Source organism: Schistocerca nitens, chromosome 7, assembly GCF_023898315.1.
Source record: "Schistocerca nitens isolate TAMUIC-IGC-003100 chromosome 7, iqSchNite1.1, whole genome shotgun sequence".
NCBI classification, from domain to species: Eukaryota; Metazoa; Arthropoda; class Insecta; order Orthoptera; family Acrididae; genus Schistocerca; species Schistocerca nitens.
Genome location: NC_064620.1, coordinates 552,185,773 through 552,209,398, shown reverse-complemented (window position 1 = coordinate 552,209,398; position 23,626 = coordinate 552,185,773). Strand labels below are relative to the sequence as shown.

The 23,626-nt window shown below is 45.4% G+C and overlaps 1 protein-coding gene across 5 annotated transcripts in view; it reads left to right on the top strand.

Moving 5' to 3' along the window:
- Positions 1–23,626, top strand: part of LOC126194911 (synaptotagmin 1) — a 1,052,777-nt gene that overhangs the window by 846,936 nt on the left and 182,215 nt on the right. For all 5 annotated transcript variants that reach the window (XM_049933275.1, XM_049933273.1, XM_049933272.1 and 2 more), the window contains one exon: positions 23,079–23,304. In XM_049933275.1, coding sequence (XP_049789232.1) covers positions 23,109–23,304 — 196 coding nt within the window. In that variant the 5' untranslated portion in view covers positions 23,079–23,108. The remainder of the gene's footprint in view (positions 1–23,078; positions 23,305–23,626) is intronic.

Genomic DNA, 23,626 nt, shown 5'->3' with positions numbered 1-23,626 from the left:
TTAGGAACAATACGTATGTAGAGTGTGGACAGTTGGGAATGTGCGTCTCACGGGAAGCGTGCAAGGGATAAGTCCCTGCAGCCGCGCTATTCATATGTGTCACGGTGCTCAGATGGATGCCGGAACGGTAGCTCAGCGTGTTCGGTCAGAGGGTTTGGTTACCCTCTGTAATGAAAAACTGAGTGAATGGGTCAACGAACAACCTTAACGAGTGTCATCGGACATCCGCCATGAACAAATTCAACGAACAATATAAAACAAAATGAGAGAAAAAAAAAGATGGAGTGAGCGTCTGCCATGTAAGCAGGATATCCCGGGTTCGAGTCCTGGTCGGGTCACACATTTTCAGCTGTCCCCATCGAGGTATATCAGTCTTGGTTGGATTCTGCATACAGCCTCTCTGCATCTGTTGATTGAGCATATCTCTAGGTACCTGGGACTGTTTTCGGTGTAATTGAAAAATACGGGGCCAATAATGCGCATGCTGGACAACCCATGCCAAACGCCTATTTCTATGAGTGGAGTGGTTCCTCATGCAGAATATGTGGGTTGTTCTGTGACCAGTATCTGCAGTTCTAGGAGTTTGCGTGACCTGATAAATGGAGCCAGGCCTCGACCCTCATTTGACACGAAGTAAATCAAGGGGTCCAAGTAATCGTTAGCAATTGTTGTTAACAGCCAGTTACAATAACGAATTATTTTTTCGTGATCCTCAAATTTCAACTCTCGCACCACATTCACACGATACACTTAATTTCACATCTTTTAGTAGACGATGTACGACATACACCTACCTGCTACGATAACCTGCTTATCGACTTGCGAGGACTTCTCGTTGTGTCCATGCGAATTTTGTCTGTAGTTTCAGAGGCCCTCACTGTCGGTCGCCTATTCCTCTGTTCATTCTGAACGGATCCTACAGCCCTCCAATTCTTGTACAGATCTTGAACAGTGCTGGTCGTGGGGGGTGCCTACCGGGATCCTTCGCTTGAAACGTGTCTATACATTCCTTGATGTACCCTGTATTTCTGTAACACTCCACAATATCAGTTCGCTGTTCTAATACAAACTGCCCTATTCCTGTAACAACTCAACAGTACAAGCCTCTCATAACAACTGACTCACCAACACACAGCTGCACTCAATTTTCCAGTGTAGCCAACTTTCGAGTCACTTCGCAAGCAATTCTGCTAGAGATGATTAACTGGTCCGTGACGTGTACCGGTTGTATGTAGGACACTGTGTATATGATCGTATGGGCGGAGAGCTTACATGTAATAGCTGAAAAATACTTTCTGGGTGGATGAAATTTCTGCGGGTGGATTTGTTAATGGCGGGAAGCTAAAACAATTTTTTGATTTCTGGATGATAGGTGGACTTTATTTTTTCCCCGTAGACCCACCCCCTGTTACATGTATGGTGAGCGATGTAACAGCAAATAGATAGATATACATATGCGTCTAGAGAGCAGGATTCACCCACAATAGAAAGTATCCGAGAGTGGGTGTGTATCTATAACAGGAAGTATCCCAGAGCGGGGATGTGTGGATCCTAAACTAAATAACACTGTATGTCATATTGCACGATTTGACAAATGCTAGTGGGTGACATGATGGCTTGTGTGACGTTATACGACATGACATCATGTTTCATCATATTTTACTTGGCACGGTGAATTCCATTACATGACGTGAGTACTAATACTAGCAAGTGAAAAAGCAGGAATATATTAAGATGTTTTGATTGAAATGTCTTCGTAGTTGGCAGATAAGCTGAAAAGATAGTTCCCTCCTTTTCATCTCTAACTCAGGTCATATTTGCATTTCTTTGCAATATGATGAAGCATTTTTCATTCTGGTCACTTTATGTTCGGGTCAGTATTAGGAGGCCGAGAAACTGCAATCTAAAAAGGAGACTGCTTAGAAACTACTTGTGCGACACATGCTAGAATATTGCTCAAAAGTGTGGAACCCATGCTAGAAAGGACTAACTCGGAATATTAAAAGTACATAGCGCCATGAAAATGAGAGACGTGCTGGCAGAATGGTTCAAATGGCTCTGAGCACTATGGGACTTAACTTCTGAGGTCTCAGTCCCCTTGAACTTAGAACTACTTAAACCTAACTAACCTAAGGACATCACACACATCCATGCCCGAGGCAGGATTCGAACCTGCGACCGTAGCGGTCGCCCGGTTCCAGACTGTAGCGCCTAGAACCGCTCGGCCACTCCGCCCGACATCAAGTGCTCCACCAGTGATTACTTACTGCGTACCGCTCCTGTAGAAGCAGCGAAGACAAGATTAGACCAAACAGATCTACATATACGTCTATATCTAGAAGTACAGCAAGCTCAGGGACATTTAAGCAGCCATTCTTCGCTCGCTCCATCACGAAAGGACCGGTAAGAAACTGTGACGCGTGATGCGATGGAGATTACCCTCTGCCATGCGCTTCAGGATTATTTTCAGTGTATAGATGTAGATTTAGATGACTCTCCATGTGAACTCGCAGGCGCGCACTTTGAAAAACGCAGCTATTTACACATATGCCTGTATCCATTTACCATACTTTTTAGACGTGCGTTTAAGGTAGTGTGATCGCAAAAGGAGAAAGACCCGGAAGAAGGTAACGGAACGTGGGTCGATGAAACCCTCTCTGTGTCGCGGAACGAGACCGCCATCCCACATGTGACGTGCCTTAGCTATAATAGCAACAGGATGTAGCGCCGCTCAAAGGCCGCTAGTGCAAAGCGAAACCAAAATAAACACGGCTAACAAGGGCACGACTAACAAGGGAAGAGGAAAGACCTTTCTTTGGCCACACTTCTACCGTTCCTCTTTGTCCCGTAAATTCGTGATCGATCTCTTTGTTCTCTGCTTTTTCTGTATTTCACTCGCTAGCCTGTACTGCAAAGTGCATTGTTCCAGAACACCACTATACTAACTATATTACTTTAAAGGTAAAACCGACACCCAGTCCCACTTGTAGTATTTAATGCTTTCACGCTTTTCGTATAATTAGCTTAGCTGGATGGTAACGTGCTTGCCTCCCATGCAGCGGGATCGGGTTCGATTCCCGACCGGGTTGGAGATTTTCCTTGCTCGTGGACTGGGTGTTGTGTTGTCCTCATCATCATTTCATCCTCATCACCGGCACGCGAGTCGCCCTATGTGGCGTCGACTGAAATAAGACTCGCACTCGGCGGCCGAACTTGGCCTGTTGGGGCCTCCCGGCCAGCAAAGCCATACGATCATTTCATTTCTGTTGTGTACATAGTTCCGCGTCGTCAGCTCGTACACAACTTTCCCACTAGAGCGCGCCCAGCTAAGCACAACAGCGCAGGCGCAGCGCTCGTCCGTCTCCGCACTACGAGATGGCGCTGTCTTAGAGACGGACCAAATTCTGCTTCCGCCGATCCGCGTATTAATATGTAACGCAGCCAATGAGGTTGCTGCTAACGTAGAACCTTTTCTCCTCGCGGATCACACTCGCGCAGAGATACCTGAACACGCGAGGTATTATAACGATTGTACAGACCTCCGATTAGTCAGTCTGCATTAGTCTGTAGTCAAGTTTCAGTCTGTGCCTAATAAGATTACCATATTCCTGTACACAGCCATGAAGATAAATGTATAGATACTTTTGTCAAGTATCAGAGATATGTGAGAATAAGATTAACGTACCAAGACCAAAGGAACTTCAGATTGTCAGTTGTAAACAGCATCCAGATTCAAGTTACGTAATATCTATGATTTTTATTATTTTAATAAATGTGTGTGAAAATTAATCAAGTTCTGTTTAAAGTTGGTCACCGTCAATCAGCTACTCTAAGCGTGCAAATGGCATTTCTATCGTCTGACCTAACGGCAGAAGATAAACACGCCACGATAAGACCACGAGACATATTGCTGACACTCGCCTACTTCGTTAGAGCGACAAGTCAAATAATCTGATGGTGTGTGTACCGAAGGTCTTACAGCACGCACACCACAATTTCATTCACCGAATCTAACGCCTTCGAGTATTCTGTACAACTACTGATCGAATTTAAATTTACTCCTTAACAGGAATAATCTTACGCTAAAGATTTAACGTAGTAAGTCAAGTATTAACGTTAGAAACTGTGTATATGACTTGAGGCACTGTAAATTACCCAGACTATACTCTTTGTGTTCGATAATCAGAAAACTTAAAGATTACCGGTAGTACATTAATCGTGTGGTCACAATAAACCTGTCCTGACTCATGATCTTGGAAAAGCATTACATTCGATATTTTTACGTGTATCAAGCTACAATCTTTTTATTTGATTTTTATTTTTTAGTTTTCAAAGCTAAACTCCCAACCTGTTTGAAACTGAGAGCATACAATCAGTATTGCCAGTTGCAACTTAAATGGTTCAAATGACTCTAAGCACTATGGGACTTAACACCTGAGGTCATCAGTCCCCCTGACTTAGAACTACTTAAACCTAACTAACCTAAGGACAACACACGCATCCATGCCCAAGGCAGGATTCGAACCTGCGACCGTAGTAGCAGCGCGGTTCTGGACTGAAGCGCCTAGAGTTGCAACTTAGGAATCATAAACCTTCAATTCGTAAATCATACAAACATTGAGGATTACTCGGACAGTAACTAACGTATCAGAGAATGGTTCTGCATAATTCTCATTTAGAGCGCAGATAACCTGTTTATTCGACGATAATTTTTTTCTTCGCTTGTTTCTTTTTCTTTCAGCTTTCGGTTTTATGAAGCCAACTGCGTGATGGCGGGGTGTATGGGGAACTGTTTTCAAATGCAGATTGTGTAGCTTTTTTTTTCTTTTTTTTTCTAGCTGAACATGCTATGTGAAAGTCGGTGTACTATGCTTTATGCAAAGGTACCTTTTTCCTTACCAAATTCCCTTGCTTCTACTTCAGCTCTCTATGCTAACTTTACAAAACAGGGGCCAGCAATACTGGTATTAGTAGATATTTGCTACAGTGATCAGTTCAACCATCACCTGTCGACTGTGTTTTGATCACAAGTGAGGTAGATTCTTCCTACACGTCGGTCAGGGTCCTGAAGATGGCTAGTAAAACGCTGAAACTGGTTGCCAAATAAAATCAGATTGAAAATTGACGGCTGATAGCTGTTCCATTTGACATCCTCTATCGAGCAGCTGAGTCCCGTAACCATATCTAAAAAGATGGACATACAATCAATGAAATCTTCTGTTAATGGTAACGGAGGCGACAAACGTAAAAGAGTCCCATAGAACTGGGAGGTAACAGCCAGATAGCCACTGTAAATGCTTCATTATATCACCGATAAAATTCTTCCTACTCGCAACCGAGGCGCCAACCGTGATTAAAAGTCGCAAAGAAATGGGACTGATGGTGGGATGTTATGAAGCTTTGACAGTGGCTTTTTGGCTGTTATCTCACAGTTCTTTCGGACTCTTAATGTACGGCACCTTAGTTACGATTGACAGAAGTTTTTATCGATTGTCTGATGATGCCTAGAGCAGGCGAAAGGCGTCACATGTGAATTAAATAAACCTATCTTGTCCAACCAAGACTATTTTTTCTGTTCTTGAGAGGTTTCTGGTAACAACCTTTCCCATTTATATATTACATACATACATGTTTCGAGTCAAATTACGAAATCTTTCGCAGAAAGTTATCTTCCACATGCATTGAAGGTAAAAATGTGCAAAATTTCATCAAGATCGCAATAAAACTGTACATTTGTATTAATTACAAATAAATAAACAAAGAAACGGACATTCTTCTTTAAATAGGTAGATAGATAGACTCTCGATGACCAGTATTGCCATTTCGTCTACGTATGCTTGGTGAATATGCTGTGGAAACTCTCGACTTCCAAGATGAGGCCAGGGCTGCATACATACGTTCCTGGCTTGACGAACGCGCAGCTCGACTAGCGTGCTCAGTCAGCTGTCCTGAATCCCATAGAAAATGTATCTCGCTGAAACAGTGGGTGAACCGTACCTCAGCATCCGCACGATCTGGAGCTCTGCAGAATTTAATCATGAATGAGTGGTTCCAGATGGATATGATACACCTCACGATACCTGTTGTTTTTTTGAATACATCAGCGGTCAGAGAAAGACATTAGTGAAGCAACGTTACGATAAATGAAACCGCATCGTTTCGACGTGACAGTAATGGGAGCTGAATGTCTGCGACACGCGAGTGGGCCATCAATCGAGTTGTGTGTGCGCTTTGAGGGCTGGGACATCGACAGCAAAGCTGACTGTCTTATCGCCAAATTAAGGCCATTATCAAGGCTAGAGACGGTGTTACAAGACGTTAGCGTGATGTCCCCTGGGAATGAATAATTTGTCATTCGGTGTGCGTGTCTAATATGGCAAAAAGTACCTTCAGTCACACGTCTTGGGGCTATTTGGAGCTACTAATGTAGATGTGGACGTACGATCAAGATGGTACTCGCCTCTCATCTCATTCGCTCAGTACGACTGGATGCCGAAGGTACTTTAACACTCCTAGACAAAAAACAAAAGACGCACCAGGAAAGAATTATCCGTAAGGGACGGAAATCGGTAGATGTGATGTACTCGTGCACGTACAGAGAGACGAACTGTTACAACCTGAGCCGGCCGCGGTGGTCTAGCGGTTCTGGCGCTGCAGTCCGGAACCGCGGGACTGCTACGGTCGCAGGTTCGAATCCTGCCTCGGGCATGGGTGTGTGTGATGTCCTTAGGTTAGTTAGGTTTAAGTAGTTCTAAGTTCTAGGGGACTTATGGCCTAAGATGTTGAGTCCCATAGTGCTCAGAGCCATTTGAATTTGTTACAACCTGAGAAAAATTAGATTACTTATTCACGAGAAAGAGCTTCACTAATTGAGCAAGTCGATGACGCGTTGGTCTACCACCGGCCTTTACGGCAGCAGTTATTCGTGTTGGCGTTGATTGACAGAGTTGTTGGATATCCTTCTGCGGAACACCATGCCAAATTCTGTCCAGTTGGTGCGTTAGATCGTCAGAATACTGTGCTGGTTGAAGGGCCCTGCCCATAATGCTTCAAACGTTCTCAACTGGTGAGAGACCCTACAACCTTGCTGGCCAAGGTATTGTTTGACAAGCACGAAATTACGCAGTAGACACTCTCGCAGCGTGCGGGCGGGAATTATCTTGCTGAAATGCAAACCCAGGGTGGCTTGCCATAAAGGGCAATAAAACGGGGCATAGGATACCGTCGACGTACCGCTGTACTGGAAGGTTGCTGCGGATGAAAACCGAAGGGATCCTGCTAACAAGGGAACCTCCCCATCGCACCCCCCTCAGATTTAGTTATAAGGTGGCACAGTGGATAGGCCTTGAAAAACTGAACACAGACCAATCGAGAAAACAGGAAGAAGTTGTGTGGAACTATGAAAAAAATTAGTAAAATATACAAACTGAGTAGTCCATGCTAAGATAGGCAACATCAAGGACAGTGGGAGTCAAGGAGCGCCGTGGTCCCGTGGTTAGCGTGAGTAGCTGCGGACCGAGAGGTCGCCGGCTTGGTAGCTCAGCGTGTTCGGCTAGAGAGCCGGTTGGCCTCTGTAATGAAAAACTGAGTGGAAGGATCAACCACCGAACTTGAGCAGGATGTCTTGCGACGTCCGCAACGACCAAACACAACGATCAATAACGAACAAAATGAAAAAAAAAGAAAAAAAAAGAGGTCCTTGGTTTTAAGTCTTCCGTCGACTGATAATTTTACTTTCTTTATTTTCGCAAAGTTATGATCTGTCCGTTCGTTCATTGACGTCTCTGTTCACTGTAATAAGTTTAGTGTCTGTGTTTTGCGACCGCACCGCAAAACCGTGCGATTAGTAGACGAAAGGACGAGCCTCTCCAATGGGAACCGAAAACATTTGATCGCAAGGTCATAGGTGAACCGATTCCTCCACAGGAAAAGACGTCTGATATATTCTATACGACACTGGTGACAGCATGTGCGTCACATGACAGGAATGTTTTCGACCCACCTAACTTGTACACTTGGCGAATGGGTAAAAAGATTCTTCTACCTTTCCCGATTTAGGTTTTCTTGTGGATGTGATAATCACTCCCAAAAAAGTGATGAAAACATAAGAGTCTGACACAAACTGAAAATAAAAAATTAAAATTTTCAATGGGTGGAAGACTTGAACCGAGGACCTCTCGTTCCGCAGCTGCTCATGCTAATCACGGGACCACGGTGCTCCTGAGCTCTAATTGGCCTTGGTGTTGCTTATCTAGCACGTGGACTACTCAGTTTGTATATTTTGCTTATTTTTTCATAGTTCCACACAACTTCTTCCTGTTTTCTCGACTGATCTGTGTTCAGTTTTTCAAGGCCTATCCACTATGCCAACTTATAACTAAATCTGAGGGGGATGCGATGGGGAGGTTCCCTTGTAAGAAATGAAAAGACTCCCCAGACCAGCACTCCTGGTTGTCGGGCCGAATGGCTGGTGACAGTCGGGTTGATATCCCACCGCTATCTGGGACGTTCTCAGACACGTCTTCGGCCTGTAATCTCATTTACTGGAGTGAAATTGTCTTCAGTGTAGCGTCCCACTGCGAACTGAGGTCCGACACCCAGCACAGACATGTTTGGAGATGCCCCGGACTTCGCTCGATACCAACCTGACTGTCGCTCGCCATACAGACAAAACCGGAAGTGACAGGCTGGAATGCCATTTCTTTTCATAGCAGGGCCTCTTTGGATGTCGTACACCCTTACAGCACAGCGGTACGTCGATGCTATTTTACGCCCGATTTTGCTGCCCTGCTTGGCAGGCCATCCTGGCCTACATTTCAGCGAGATAATGTCCGCCCTCACACGGTGATAGTTCTCACTGTATTCTTAGTGCTTGTGAAACCACACCTTGACTAGCAACACGGTATTTTGGCGATCTAACGCACCAATTGGACAGAACTTGGCACGATATTCTTCAGGAGGATGTCCAATCAACGCCAAGCTGAATAACCGCTGCCGCAAGGGCCAGAGGTGGACCATCACCTTAGTGTGCGCGAGTAATGAGTGGGTGGGCCGTAGCAATTGTCGGCATCCATCTGAGCACCGTGACACATATGAATAGCGCGGCTGCAGGGACTTATCCCTTGCACGCTTCCCGTGAGACGCACATTCCCAACTGTCCACACTCTACATATGTAATGTTCCTAATTGATATTTGCCCACAGACCATAACTCCACGTGCAGGTCTAGTGTCTAGCAGGCAGACAGACTGGTTGCAGGCCTTCAACCAACCTGCTTCAATTATTCTACATCTCTGAACTTGTTTTTGAGTGAAAAAAAACCTTTTTAAATACTCTTTGTAATGATGTATAACTGAAGGTTATATTATGTTTCTTTCATTAAATACACATTTTTAAAGTTGTGGTATTCTTATGAATCACCCTGTATTGTAGCTAAATGATAAAGGATCTTTCTTTCTACGTATTCGCAGCACATTACACTTGTTTACACTGAGATTCAATTGCCATTCGCTGCACCATGCGTCAATTCGTTGCAGATCCTCCTGCATTTCAGTACAATTTTCCATTGTTACAACCTCTCGATATACTACAGCATCATCCGCAAGAAGCCTCAGTGAACCGATAGAGGTACTCAAGGTACCCTCCGCCACACACCGTCAGGTGGCTTGCGGTGCTTGTAAGCAGCACACAACCATCACTGGCACCGAGGCACGACCAGATTTCATCACAAAACAAAACAGACGTTCACTGTGTCCTCTAAGGGGCTCACAATTGACACACTGAAGTCGAAGGGGCTCTAAGCACTATCGCACTTAACATCTAGCCGGCCGTGGTGGCCGAGCGGTTCTAGGCGCTTCAGTCCCGAACCGCGCTGCTGCTACGGTCGCAGGTTCGAATCCTGCCTCGGGCATGGATGTGTGTGATGTCTTTAGGTTAGTTAGCTTTAAGTACTAAGTCTAGGGAACTGATGACCTCAGATGTTAAGTCCCATAGTGCTCAGAGCCATTTGAACCATTTGAATTGCTACGGAACACCCGACCACAGATAGTGAAAGGAAATGTAGAGAACGGGACGTGGTCAACCGAAACTGTGCACGTACGCTCTATATGTATTCGACACTTCATACAATTCGGTGTTTGACGAAGGCTGTTGTGAAACCGTTTGGTCCGCCATTCCTCTTGGTACGGCATTATGTCTGCAAGACATGAGTGCTTACGATCGTGGACGTGCAATTTGGTGGCTCGAAGACGCTCACAGTGTCACTATTGTGGCCATAGTAATAGGTATGACGAAAAGTGTCATGCCGCGATTAAAAAAGGCCGCTGAAGGTGGAAATACTACGCAGAAGCGTGCCGGTGGTTGTAGATGGACAACCACACCGCAAGAGGATCGATACGTAGCCCTAATGGCGAAAAGGACCAGAAATCTCCTTCATAGGCAGATTGCTGCAGACCTTGCAAGCGCTACTGGTACTCGTGTGTCTGTCAGAACCTTTTTGCGACGATGAAGCCAGGCTGATTTGTATGCTCGCAAGTCTGTTAAATGCATCCCACTTCAACAGCGCCATCGTCGAGAAAGTATTCATTGGTGTAGGAAGCATGTCGTTTCGGGTCAGCAACAGTGGTCCAGATCGATAATGTCCAACGAATCCTGCATCACTGTATAAGTGATTACGGCCACCAGTTAGTGTGGAGAGAGAGGGTAACATGTTACACACCACAAAATGTTCATGAACGTCTTTGGTGTAGACCAGGCGTTATGGTGTGGGCAGGCTTTATACACAGTGGCTGAACACTGCTGTATATCTTTGTGCGAGGTACCGTTACAGCACAACGGTAGTGCAAGGAAGGTATTCTGCATTATGTCCATCTGTTTAGGGGTGCGGAAGGTCTCGACTTTCTCATTATGGGCGGCAATGGCAGCGCACGTAGAACCGATGAGGAGTCGGACACACTGGAAAGTGAAGACATTGAACGTACGGAATAGCCTGCTTACTCCCCGGACCTAAAATCTACAGAAAATGCCTGGGATGCTCTTGGCAGACGTGTTTCTCAACGAACGACCCCTATTCAAATCGTGCAAGAACTGAAAACCGCCTTGAGATAGGAGGGAAACAATGTTCCCCAAGGACTCCTGAACGGTTTGATAGGCAGCATGAATAACAGGTGCAAAAAAATGTGCGTTAGTGCCTGAGGAGGGTATATCCCTGAGAACGTGATATCGACTTTTTATGTAGGGATTCTCACCCGTGTCGATCATGAACGTTGCTTATGTCTGTTATATTCCCATGTGGTGAAATCTGTATCATTTTTCATAAAAGTATACCACACCTCTAGTATTAGGTACGAACTGGGTTTCATGTCGTCCATCATTGACTGAATTTTTTTCCTGTCCAACGATGTCTCTGTTGCTCAGCGATTGTCAAGCAGTGCAATGACTGACAATGACTCGACGCCTTATCGAGCCTGACTATCGAACGATTTAATATTAATTTTACTTTGTGTGGTTTACCGCAAACATTTCCATTTCCTCCGTTTTAGTTCCGCTTTCACTTTCGTTAATAAGTGAGAAGGGGTGCTGAAAATGCACTTACTAACGAACAATTGAAAGCAGAGAGCAAATAACGGAAAATCTGTTGTTATCCAACGACAATTCTAAACGTAATGTTGTTTAACGTTACTTCACAATTTTCGATTACACTGACGGAAGAGGAAGACATTAGCGAAGCAACGTTACGATAAGCGAAACCACATCGTTTCGATGTGACAGTAATGGGAAGTGAATGTCTGTAAAGCAGTGCGACACGCGAGCGGGCCACCAGTCAAGTTGTGTATGCGCTTTGAGGGCTGGTAAATCGACAAGAAAGTTGACTGATATCTGCCGGATGAATTTTTCATGTTGTTTGTAGCTCCGCGCTGATGCGTCTAATGCACAGTCGAATATCTCCCTCCTTCCTGTTTTTCTTGTAGTCTGGATTGTATGGATGTTGAGAAAAGCTTAAAAAGTAATTGTAAGTTTAAATATTAGCAAGAAACAGCCTCGCAACTGAATTGTTCTGCTCATTTAGAATATTTTTGTATTTCGAGTCCTTTGTCAAACCAGTCATCAATACGGTGTGGCCGGCCGCAGTGGCAGAGCGCTTCAGTCTGGAACCGCGTGACCGCTACGGTCGCAGGTTCGAATCCTGCCTCGGGCATGGATGTGCGTGGTGTTCTTAGGTTAGTTAGGTTTACGTAGCTCTAAGTTCTAGGGGACTGATGACCTCAGAAGTTAAGTCCCATAGTGCTCAGAGCCATTTTTTGAATACGGTGTGAAAATACCTTCATTTTGAACACCTGTATTATTTTCATGGTGCTCATCGTAGCTTTTACGCACGACTGCTGAGAACAGATATTAGGCTTGCTGTTTGTCTTATCTAATATAAAAATGTACTCTACTTGTAGTTGAGTGTGACAAAATTTCAAATCGGTCAAGGGAAACAAAATAAATTTAATAAGATAAATAAGGGTTGGTTGCTGCAGTTCCTTCGTCAGTAACAAGCAACGAGCTTTGTTGTGTGATTTTTGTCCACGGATGGGAAAATGGCGCTGCAGTATGGAGTAGCAACATCTGTGGAGTGAAGCTTTCAAATACGCCGAACGGAATTTTTGTCTACAGCATAGTTTGACTCCAAAAACCATGTGACTACGGCTCGGCGTTAAGGTTCGTCCGCCAGCACTCTGCAGATTTTAAATGTCATTACATCGATACTACGGAGATATTCCGTTCTAAAAGACGATGGATTTTGTGCAACGTTTCACAGGGGCCTCAATAATTAGTATTCAATATGTGGGATGAACTTAGCTTAAAGTTTTGAAAAGATAAATGGAACGGAATTTCGCTTGTATGCAATAATGTCACAAGTCGTATATCACTATTTTATATTATAAAAAATAGGGGTAGCCATAGACTACCAGCTCAGAGAAGTTGACAAAACTTGTTAGGTTCTGTGGCTCGAATTGTAAAGTTTTTTTGTCTTCGTTTCGTTTCTGACAGTTATGAGAGTGAGTGGGTAACAGAGAGTGGGCAGCTACAGAGATTATCGACTGGGCCTCACACTTTTGAATGCATACAGGCATTTTACAGCTAAAGAATCATACGCATAAAAATTATTTTCACATAGGACTTTAGACCGTGATGTCAATGATGTATACAGGCTGGTTAAAAACAAATACGTTTACAAGCTGATATGGCACACCGGATATACAACAAGGATCAGTAAGCACATAGGAATCGATGGTCGCAAACACCACGAGAGGTCGTTACGGTCACGAGAGGGCGTTGCCATACAAACACGGGCGTAGCGCAGGGAGATCGTCACCATTCACGCAGTGGACGCGTTGGGAGTCACATGGCTAGCTACACCTACCCCGAAATGGGTGAGATGCGTTTGATTTGTGGCATGACCAACTGCAATAGACGAGAAGCCGTGGGATTGTATCGTGCGAAATGTCCTGATAGAAAGGTTCCGTGCCACACATCATTCGCCATCCTGCATTGCCGATTGTGCGAAACCAGATCTTTCCATGTGCACAAACTGGATTCTAGCCGCCAACGAACAACACGTACAGTCACAGGGGAAGAACGAGTTTTCGAAAGGGTGCAGCGTACGCCGTCAACAACCACACTAGGTGTAGACGGCGCCATTGATATCTCCCAATCCAACGTCTGGCGCATTGTACACGACAAAGGACTGCTTCAGTTTCATTTCAAACGCCTCCAGGCATTGCAACTAGGGGACTAAAACTAGCAGACGGTATGTGCGTGGTGGTTTCTGCAGGAATCGACTGCAGAATGTAATGAAACAGCCCCTTAAGCATCTTTGCCGCCCCCTGAAGAGGCTACATGTATCTTATGCTTAATTAATCGTTTAATGTACAATTCTACCCTGCACCTATACCAGTAATTAATCTATTTGAGGCAACTTACGTAAAATCTGAGTTTGCTATTGTATTCTGCGCTCAATAACGAGTTTGTGAGCATGCTAGGAGTATTGTTTTCAATAATCACTAAATAAATGATCTAAATTTGCTACGCTGATGAGTCTGTTCAGTAATATTTATCAAAAACCACAATGACCTGCATAAAGAAAGTGCATTTTCAACTTACAAATTTATTTTCGATAAATCGGCTAGCTACACTCCTGGAAATTGAAATAAGAACACCGTGAATTCATTGTCCCAGGAAGGGGAAACTTTATTGACACATTCCTGGGGTCAGATACATCACATGATCACACTGACAGAACCACAGGCACATAGACACAGGCAACAGAGCATGCACAATGTCGGCACTAGTACAGTGTATATCCACCTTTCGCAGCAATGCACGCTGCTATTCTCCCATGGAGACGATCGTAGAGATGCTGGATGTAGTCCTGTGGAACGGCTTGCCATGCCATTTCCACCTGGCGCCTCAGTTGGACCAGCGTTCGTGCTGGACGTGCAGACCGCGTGAGACGACGCTTCATCCAGTCCCAAACATGCTCAATGGGGGACAGATCCGGAGATCTTGCTGGCCAGGGTAGTTGACTTACACCTTCTAGAGCACGTTGGGTGGCACGGGATACATGCGGACGTGCATTGTCCTGTTGGAACAGCAAGTTCCCTTGCCGGTCTAGGAATGGTAGAACGATGGGTTCGATGACGGTTTGGATGTACCGTGCACTATTCAGTGTCCCCTCGACGATCACCAGTGGTGTACGGCCAGTGTAGGAGATCGCTCCCCACACCATGATGCCGGGTGTTGGCCCTGTGTGCCTCGGCCGTATGCAGTCCTGATTGTGGCGCTCACCTGCACGGCGCCAAACACGCATACGACCATCATTGGCACCAAGGCAGAAGCGACTCTCATCGCTGAAGACGACACGTCTCCATTCGTCCCTCCATTCACGCCTGTCGCGACACCACTGGAGGCGGGCTGCACGATGTTGGGGCGTGAGCGGACGACGGCCTAACGGTGTGCGGGACCGTAGCCCAGCTTCATGGAGACGGTTGCGAATGGTCGTCGCCGATACCCCAGGAGCAACAGTGTCCCTAATTTGCTGGGAAGTGGCGGTGCGGTCCCCTACGGCGCTGCGTAGGATCCTACGGTCTTGGCGTGCATCCGTGCGTCGCTGCGGTCCGGTCCCAGGTCGACGGGCACGTGCACCTTCCGCCGACCACTGGCGACAACATCGATGTACTGTGGAGACCTCACGCCCCACGTGTTGAGCAATTCGCCGGTACGTCCACCCGGCCTCCCGCATGCCCACTATACGCCCTCGCTCAAAGTCCGTCAACTGCACATACGGTTCACGTCCACGCGGTCGCGGCGTGCTACCAGTGTTAAAGACTGCGATGGAGCTCCGTATGCCACGGCAAACTGGCTGACACTGACGGCGGCGGTGCACAAATGCTGCGCAGCTAGCGCCATTCGACGGCCAACACCGCGGTTCCTGGTGTGTCCGCTGTGCCGTGCGTGTGATCATCGCTTGTACAGCCCTCTCGCAGTGTCCGGAGCAAGTATGGTGGGTCTGACACACCGGTGTCAATGTGTTCTTTTTTCCATTTCCAGGAGTGTATTTTTGATTAACATTATTTGGAGTTCATACATATGGTAAGAATACTTTCATTCTTTCTTTCGACTGTAATTAACTAAAATATAAATGTACTTTTTTTGGAAACCTGTAAATTAATTTGCAGTTCTTAACGAAATTATGTCCGCGTCCAAAAAAAATTGTAAAGCATTATTTCAGTTATTTTTTTGTGCATGTGAATTAATTTTATTTCACACTTTTAATTGCCATTTCGTAAAATTTGTAAATTCTTATTGTCAATTATGGTTGTAAATCGTATAAATACAAGCGGTTTGCGTACAGCAAGGGGGCAGTTTGTTACCAACCATCAACAGAACAGCATGTAGAACTTTGTTTACATATTTTCTCGACGCCGAACACCTTGCGTGCGAATAAAGCAATCTTGCGGAATATCTGTACCTGGAATTCATTTCGCACATTACAAGATTAGTTTTGCATGTTCAGCAGCACAGCAGAGGAGCTCAGCAGTATTTGCAACGAGGCTACACCTCGAGAATGAAGATCTACAAGTTATGTAAATTTCACGAAAATTTTAGTAACAACGTTTTATCTCTAAATTAATAAACTGTTCTGCATTTTCCAGTTCAATTTGTTGTGATAGTTGCATCTCAGCTGGTGAAGGCCCATTTTTTTTTTTTTTTAAATTCTTGCGGTTCACTTTGTTATTTTCGCCGCGAAACTTGGGGTAACTTTTGGTATAAACGCCCAACTTTTGTAAGTCTGTACATATTTTATTTAGCACGCTGGATTCTTCGCTGTCCGCAGTTTCATTTTGAGACCGAAGCTGAACAGGGAGTGTCGCCTTCACCGATGAGGCTGCGTCGTCACTCGACAGTGTGATGAACGTCCACAACCTGTATACGTGGGCAGATTTGAAGCCACTTGCTACACGTACGCATGCCTCACAATGCAAATTTACCCTTAACGTGTGTGCTGGCATCGTTGGAGTTTAATTGGGCCGTACACTCTCCCGGACCGCCTTGACGATCGCACGTATCTTGTATTCCTGTGAGAGGTTCTGCCAGACATGCTGAATGATGTTCCCATGCCTATTCGTCGCTGCATTTGACTTCGGCACCACGGAGGCACTGTGCATTTCAGCCTCTCCGTGCCGCTGGATTGATCACGATGGGCCAGTCGCTTGGCTACCACGATCATCACCTGATCTGTCTCCAATCGGTGTGTGTGTGGGCGGAGGGGGGGGGGGGCTATCTGAAGGGCCTTGTGTATGAAACACATGTCACATCGCCGGAGGACCTAGTGGACAGAATTGTCACGGCAGCAGGATGTCTTCGGGATGCACGAGGTATCTCCGAGAGTGTGCGCCATTCTATGGAGTGACCACGTTAGGCGTGTCTCGATGCATCAGGACGAAACTTTGAGCATCTTTTGTAATGGGCACCCGTTTGTAGCACGTGACTAAATAACTGGAACGCCATTTAGTAGCCACGGTTGGCCTTTGTGACTCCCAGTTCCTAAGTGATTACCTATCTCTTTTGTACGTCCAATGGGGCCATGTCAGTGTGTAAACATTTTTTTCAATCGCCGTATGTATACAGGTGAGTCAGGAGGAAAGGTCCACGCTTTGACGGGTGATACTACTGGTGATTCTGAACAAAACACTTCTAATAAACATATGCCATTTTCTTAACGGTCTCCGGTTAAACCAATGAAAACAGCTAGGAACGGGAAAGGAGCAGTTGACGGTAAACTAAGATACTGTTATGTTATGGTTTGTTTAATTGTGTACGTTTCCTCACAGGCGGTGTTCAAACAGTCCATCGTCAACTTCAGTGCATGTTGCTGCTCTTGTAGACAGGTGTTGCGTCGCCGATCGGAGCTCTGTTTTGCATTCCTTTACCTGGGCACAAGCATCTAACATACGAGCGAGAAGTTCCTCTCTTGTGTCCACTCTGCGCTTGTAGACGTCGCTCTTCAGCCACTCCCACAAACAGTAATCCAGTGGGGTAAGATTGCGTGACCTCGGTGGCCAAGCAATGACTCCACGGCGACCGATCCAACGACCAGGATACGTTGTGTTGAAATACTGCGTCACTGGCCGTACGGAATCTATAGGAGCTCCGTCATGCTGAAAGTAAATAAGAGCTCGTGTTGCCAAAGGGATGTTGTTGTTGTGTTGTTGTTGTGGTCTTCAGTCCTGAGACTGGTTTGATGCAGCTCTCCATGCTACTCTATCCTGTGCAATCTTCTTCATCTCCCAGTACCTACTGCAGCCTACATCCTTCTGAATCTGCTTAGTGTATTCATCTCTTGGTCTACCTCTACGATTTTTACCCTCCACACTGCCCTCCAATGCTAAATTTGTGATCCCTTGATGCCTCAAAACATGTCCTACCAACCGATCCCTTCTTCTAGTCAAGTTGTGCCACAAACTTCTCTTCTCCCCAATCCTATTCAATACCTCCTCATTAGTTACGTGATCTACCCACCTTACCTTCAGCATTCTTCTGTAGCACCACATTTCGAAAGCTTCTATTCTCTTCTTGTCCAAACTAGTTATCGTCCATGTTTCACTTCCATACATGGCTACACTCCATACAAATACTTTCAGAAACGACTTCCTGACACTTAAATCTGTACCCGATGTTAACAAATTTCCTTGCCATTGCCAGTCTACATTTTATATCCTCTCTACTTCGACCATCATCAGTTACTTTACTCCCTAAATAGCAAAACTCCTTTACTACTTTAAGTGTCCCATTTCCTAATCTAATTTCCTCAGCATCACCCGATTTAATTTGACTACATTCCATTATCCTCGTTTTGCTTTTGTTGATGTTCATCTTATATCCTTCTTTCAAGACACTGTCCATTCCGTTCAACTGCTCTTCCAGGTCCTTTGCTGTCTCTGACAGAATTACAATGTCATCGGCAAACCTCAAAGTTTTTACTTCTTCTCCATGAATTTTAATACCTACTCCGAATTTTTCTTTTGTTTCCTTTACTGCTTGCTCAATATACAGATTGAATAATATCGGGGAGAGGCTACAACCCTGTCTCACTCCTTTCCCAACCACTGCTTCCCTTTCATGCCCCTCGACTCTTATAACTGCCATCTGGTTTCTGTACAAATTGTAAATAGCCTTTCGCTCCCTGTATTTTACCCCTGCCACCTTCAGAATTTGAAAGAGAGTATTCCAGTTAACATTGTCAAAAGCTTTCTCTAAGTCTACAAATGCTAGAAACGTAGGTTTGCCTTTTCTTAATCTTTCTTCTAAGATAAGTCGTAAGGTTAGTATTGCCTCACGTGTTCCAACATTTCTACGGAATCCAAACTGATCTTCCCCGAGGTCCGCTTCTACCAGTTTTTCCATTCGTCTGTAAAGAATTAGCGTTAGTATTTTGCAGCCGTGACTTATTAAACTGATAGTTCGGTAATTTTCACATCTGTCAACACCTGTTTTCTTTGGGATTGGAATTATTATATTCTTCCAAAGGGATATCCTCCACATATTCTGGTAACAAATTTTGAAGAAACTAAAGGTACCGTGTCCCAGTGACACGGTTATCTAAAACAACTGGACCGATGAGTTGGTCATCACGCGTTGACTGAGAAACGTCGGTGAAAATTCGTTTCCACAGTACCGTGCACATTTTCATTTGCCCATACGTGAGAGTTGCATGTGTTGTTGATTCCGTTGCGGGTAAATGTTGACTCATTGGTTAAGAAAAAGGGAAGTGTTTATTAGGAGTTTTTTTGTTCAGAATCAACACAAGTATCGCCCCTCAAAGCATGTACCTTTCCTCCTGACTCACCCTGTATAAACGAGTGGCGTTCAATAAATAATGCAACACATTTTCTATGAAACCAGGTTGGTTTTATTCAGGATTCCAATAAACCACTTTATTACCCACTCTTTGGGCTACAAATTTTTCAACATAATGCCCATTCACTGCGACAGTCTTACGCCACCTTACATGCCTGCTTGGTACCACTTTACTGATTGACGTCCTGTTGCAACAATAACCTCCCCGTAATTCACCCACTGCTTTCCGTGGAATGCATCCTTTATTCGGCCAAGTATATGGAAGTCGTAAGGTGTGAGGTTTGGGCTGGTGTGACGCTACGCCATGGATTTCCGTTTGTTTCAGGTTCGAAGCGATGAACCCACGTTTCGTCACCTGTGACAATGTTCAACAAAATATTGTCATGATCAGCCTGGTAACGCGCAGTAATTCCACACACAAGACCCGCCATTGCTCTTTATGGTCTTCAGTTAGGTGGCGAGGAACCCAACGGGTACACACCTTTCAGAACACAACTGGTGAGCTAATGTGTCAGCACTACTAAAAGACACATCCACTTGTAAAGCGAGTTGTCTGAATGTGATCCGTCGATCACCTCGAATGAGTGTGTCCGCTTGTTTCAACATAGCTGAGTGCGGCCGGCTGGTAAGCTGAAGATTGGACAGGTGTGCGCGACCTTGTTGCGATGACGACAGACGCCTCGCCCAACGACTCACCGTGCTTTTGTAGACTGCCAGGTCTCTGTAAACATTTTGCAAGCATCTGTGAGTATCTACGATGCTCTCGTTTTGCGCCAAAAGAAACTTAAAGATAGCTCCCTGTTTGGAACACAGCTCCATTACAGACGCCATTTTGAAGGCTCTGTGTAGCGTCGTCACCTATCGGAACTTCGTGAAACTATAGGGGCTGAAGTGGGAATCTTCCACGATGTCCCACCTCAAAATGCGCATTTTTGTCAACGGCAATTGGCCGAGAAAAAGTAAGTTCCATTACTTACTGATGGCCCCTCGTACCAATGTCATGCTCCATGTCCAATCTTAGGGTCATCTTTGTTTATTACATAAGATACACAAACACACACACACACACACACACACACTCACACTCACACACACACACACAAATTCATCACTCCTCCAACGAAATCGCCTTTCCTTATCTGATGAGATCCGCCCTGATACCCACCCATCCTACCAAATCTAAAAGAACCCACCTCACCTCCTCCGGTCAGGGTTCCTTTCTGTTCCCCTTCTCTCCATTCCTCTCCACCCAAACCCTAAGAGCGGGTCGGGAACAGCATCCCCCTTCACTCTCCTGAATTTCTCATCCAAGCACCTGTCCACACAAACACTCTCTTATGCATGACCTCAACTGTTATGTTTCCATGGTACCCCTCCTCCTGGCAGTCTACATCTACATCTACATACATACTCCGCAATCCACCGTACGGTGCGTGGCGGAGGGTACCTCGTACCACAACTAGCATCTTCTCTCCCTGTTCCACTCCCAAACAGAACGAGGGAAAAATGACTGCCTATATGCCTCTGTACGATAATCTCTCTTATCTTATCTTTGTGGTCTTTCCGCGAAATGTAAGTTGGCGGAAGTAAGATTGTACTGCAGTCAGCCTCAAATGCTGGTTCTCTAAATTTCCTCCGTAGCGATTGACGAAAAGAATGCCTCCTTTCCTACAGAGACTCCCACCCGAGTTCCTGAAGCATTTCCGTAACACTCGCGTGACGATCAATCCTACCAGTAACAAATCTAGTAGCCCGCCTCTGAATTGCTTCTATGTCCTCCCTCAATCCGACCTGATAGGGATCCCAGACGCTCGAGCAGTACTCAAGAATAGGTCGTATTAGTGTTTTATAAGCGGTCTCCTTTATAGATGAACCACATCTTCCCCAAAATTCTACTAATGAACCGAAGACGACTATCCGCCTTCTCCACAACTGCCATTACATGCTTGTCCCACTTCATATCGCTCTGCAGTGCTACGCCCAAATATTTGATCGACGTGACTGTGTCAAGCGCTACACTACTAATGGAGTATTCAAACATTACGGGATTCTTTTTCCTATTCATCTGCATTAATTTACATTTATCTATATTTAGAGTTAGCTGCCATTCTTTACACCAATCACAAATCCTGTCCAAGTCATGTTGTATCCTCCTACTGTCACTCAACGACGACACCTTCCCATTCACCACAGCATCATCAGCAAACAGCCGCACATTGCTATCCACCCTATTCAAAAGATCATTTGTGTAGATAGAAAACAACAGCGGACCTACCACACTTCCCTGGGGCACTCCAGATGATACCCTCACCTCTAGGTGCGCTCATCACCTTACTCGTCTATATCTCTATCTTAATCAGTCAACTCACCGACTTTCTACTTTTCTGTCTTATGCAGCTATCCTTGTGTCAAACTTTTAATTAATAAACAAATCCGCCTTTTATATTATCCAATTGAATATACAGGGTGATTCAAAAAGAATACCACAACTTTAGGAATTTAAAACTCTGCAACGACAAAAGGCAGAGCTAAGCACTATCTGTCGGCGAATTAAGGGAGCTATAAAGTTTCATTTAGTTGTACATTTGTTCGCTTGAGGCGCTGTTGACTAGGCGTCAGCGTCAGTTGATGCTAAGATGGCGACCGCTCAACAGAAAGCTTTTTGTGTTATTGAGTACGGCAGAAGTGAATCGATGACAGTTGTTCAGCGTGCATTTCGAACGAAGTATGGTGTTAAACGTCCTGATAGGTGGTGTATTAAACGTTGGTATAAACAGTTTACAGAGAATGGGTGTTTGTGCAAAGGGAAAAGTTCTGGACGGCCGAGAACGAGTGATGAAAATGTAGCACGCATCCAGCAAGCATTTGTTCGCAGCCCAGGAAAATCGACTCGCAGAGCTAGCAGAGAGCTGCAAATTCCACAATAAACTGTATGGCACTTATCTGTCCGTAACTACCTGAACGTCAACTACCCGAGGCGACGGATCGGCCGCCAGGCAGCCCGTGACAGAGACTTCATCACTGGCCTCCAAGAAGCCCTGATCTTACCCCCTGCGATTTTTTCTTATGGGGGTATGTTAAGGATATGGTGTTTCGGCCACCTCTCCCAGCCACCATTGATGATTTGAAACGAGAAATAACAGCAGCTATCCAAACTGTTACGCCTGATATGCTACTGAGAGTGTGGAACAAGTTGGAGTATCAGGTTGATATTGCTCGTGTGTCTGGAGAGGGCCATATTGAACATCTCTGAACTTGTTTTTGAGTGTGAAAAAGACCTTTTTAAATACTCTTTGTAATGATGTATAACAGAAGGTTATATTATGTTTCTTTCATTAAATACACATTTTTAAAGTTGTGGTATTCTTTTTGAATCACCCTGTATATGTTTTTTTATCATCTCGAACATTCGTTTTATCATCTCCTTTGTCCAGTTTTACAGTATGTTTTAAAATTTTTATTGTCATGTAGGTGTAGAGCGGTGTCATGTGTCCGCTGACAGCCCACTCCCTGTCCATGTGGGGCGATGGGAATAAAATGACAAAGGAAAAATAAATGTGCATTAATATGTCAGAACCATTACTTAGTTCACTTCATGCGCTGCATTGCCGACATTTTATTGACCGCGAACAAATGCGACCATTTACTGACCGTCTGACGTCGTGTGTGTTGCAGTGAAGCAAGTCACACGCAGCGGAGCAGAAGATGGCGCCGTCCCTGAGGCTGTGGAGGCGGGAGGCGGACGAGCAGGAGCCGACGGAGGACTCGACGGAGGCGACGACGGTGGCGGAGGAGGCGGGGGGCGGCGCGCTGCCCCCCACCACCATGGCCGTTCCCTCGCTGCCCCACCACGGCCACAACATCCTCGCCGGCAACAACCAGCAGTTGCCCACCACCGCAGGTACGAGCACCACGTGCGACACATGCTATGGGCCCGTCTCTACCAGGGGTTACCACTTCCTTTTGGGGAGCGTTAACTGTTCGGAATTTTGAATTGAGAATAATAATAATGTGACTCTTCAGGCTTTCCCGGCGAGATCTTGACATGTGGGATGATCGGGTCTACTGCCAGATGTTTGTGTCCCTCTGGCACAATATTTCGGAACGGAACGCCCGACACAGGGTGGGCCTCAGACAGCTGCCACAGATGGCAACCAAGTCGGGCGCGTACGTCCGAGGGAGCACTGGGGAAGAGACAACACACTACAAGCAGCGCCAGGCGG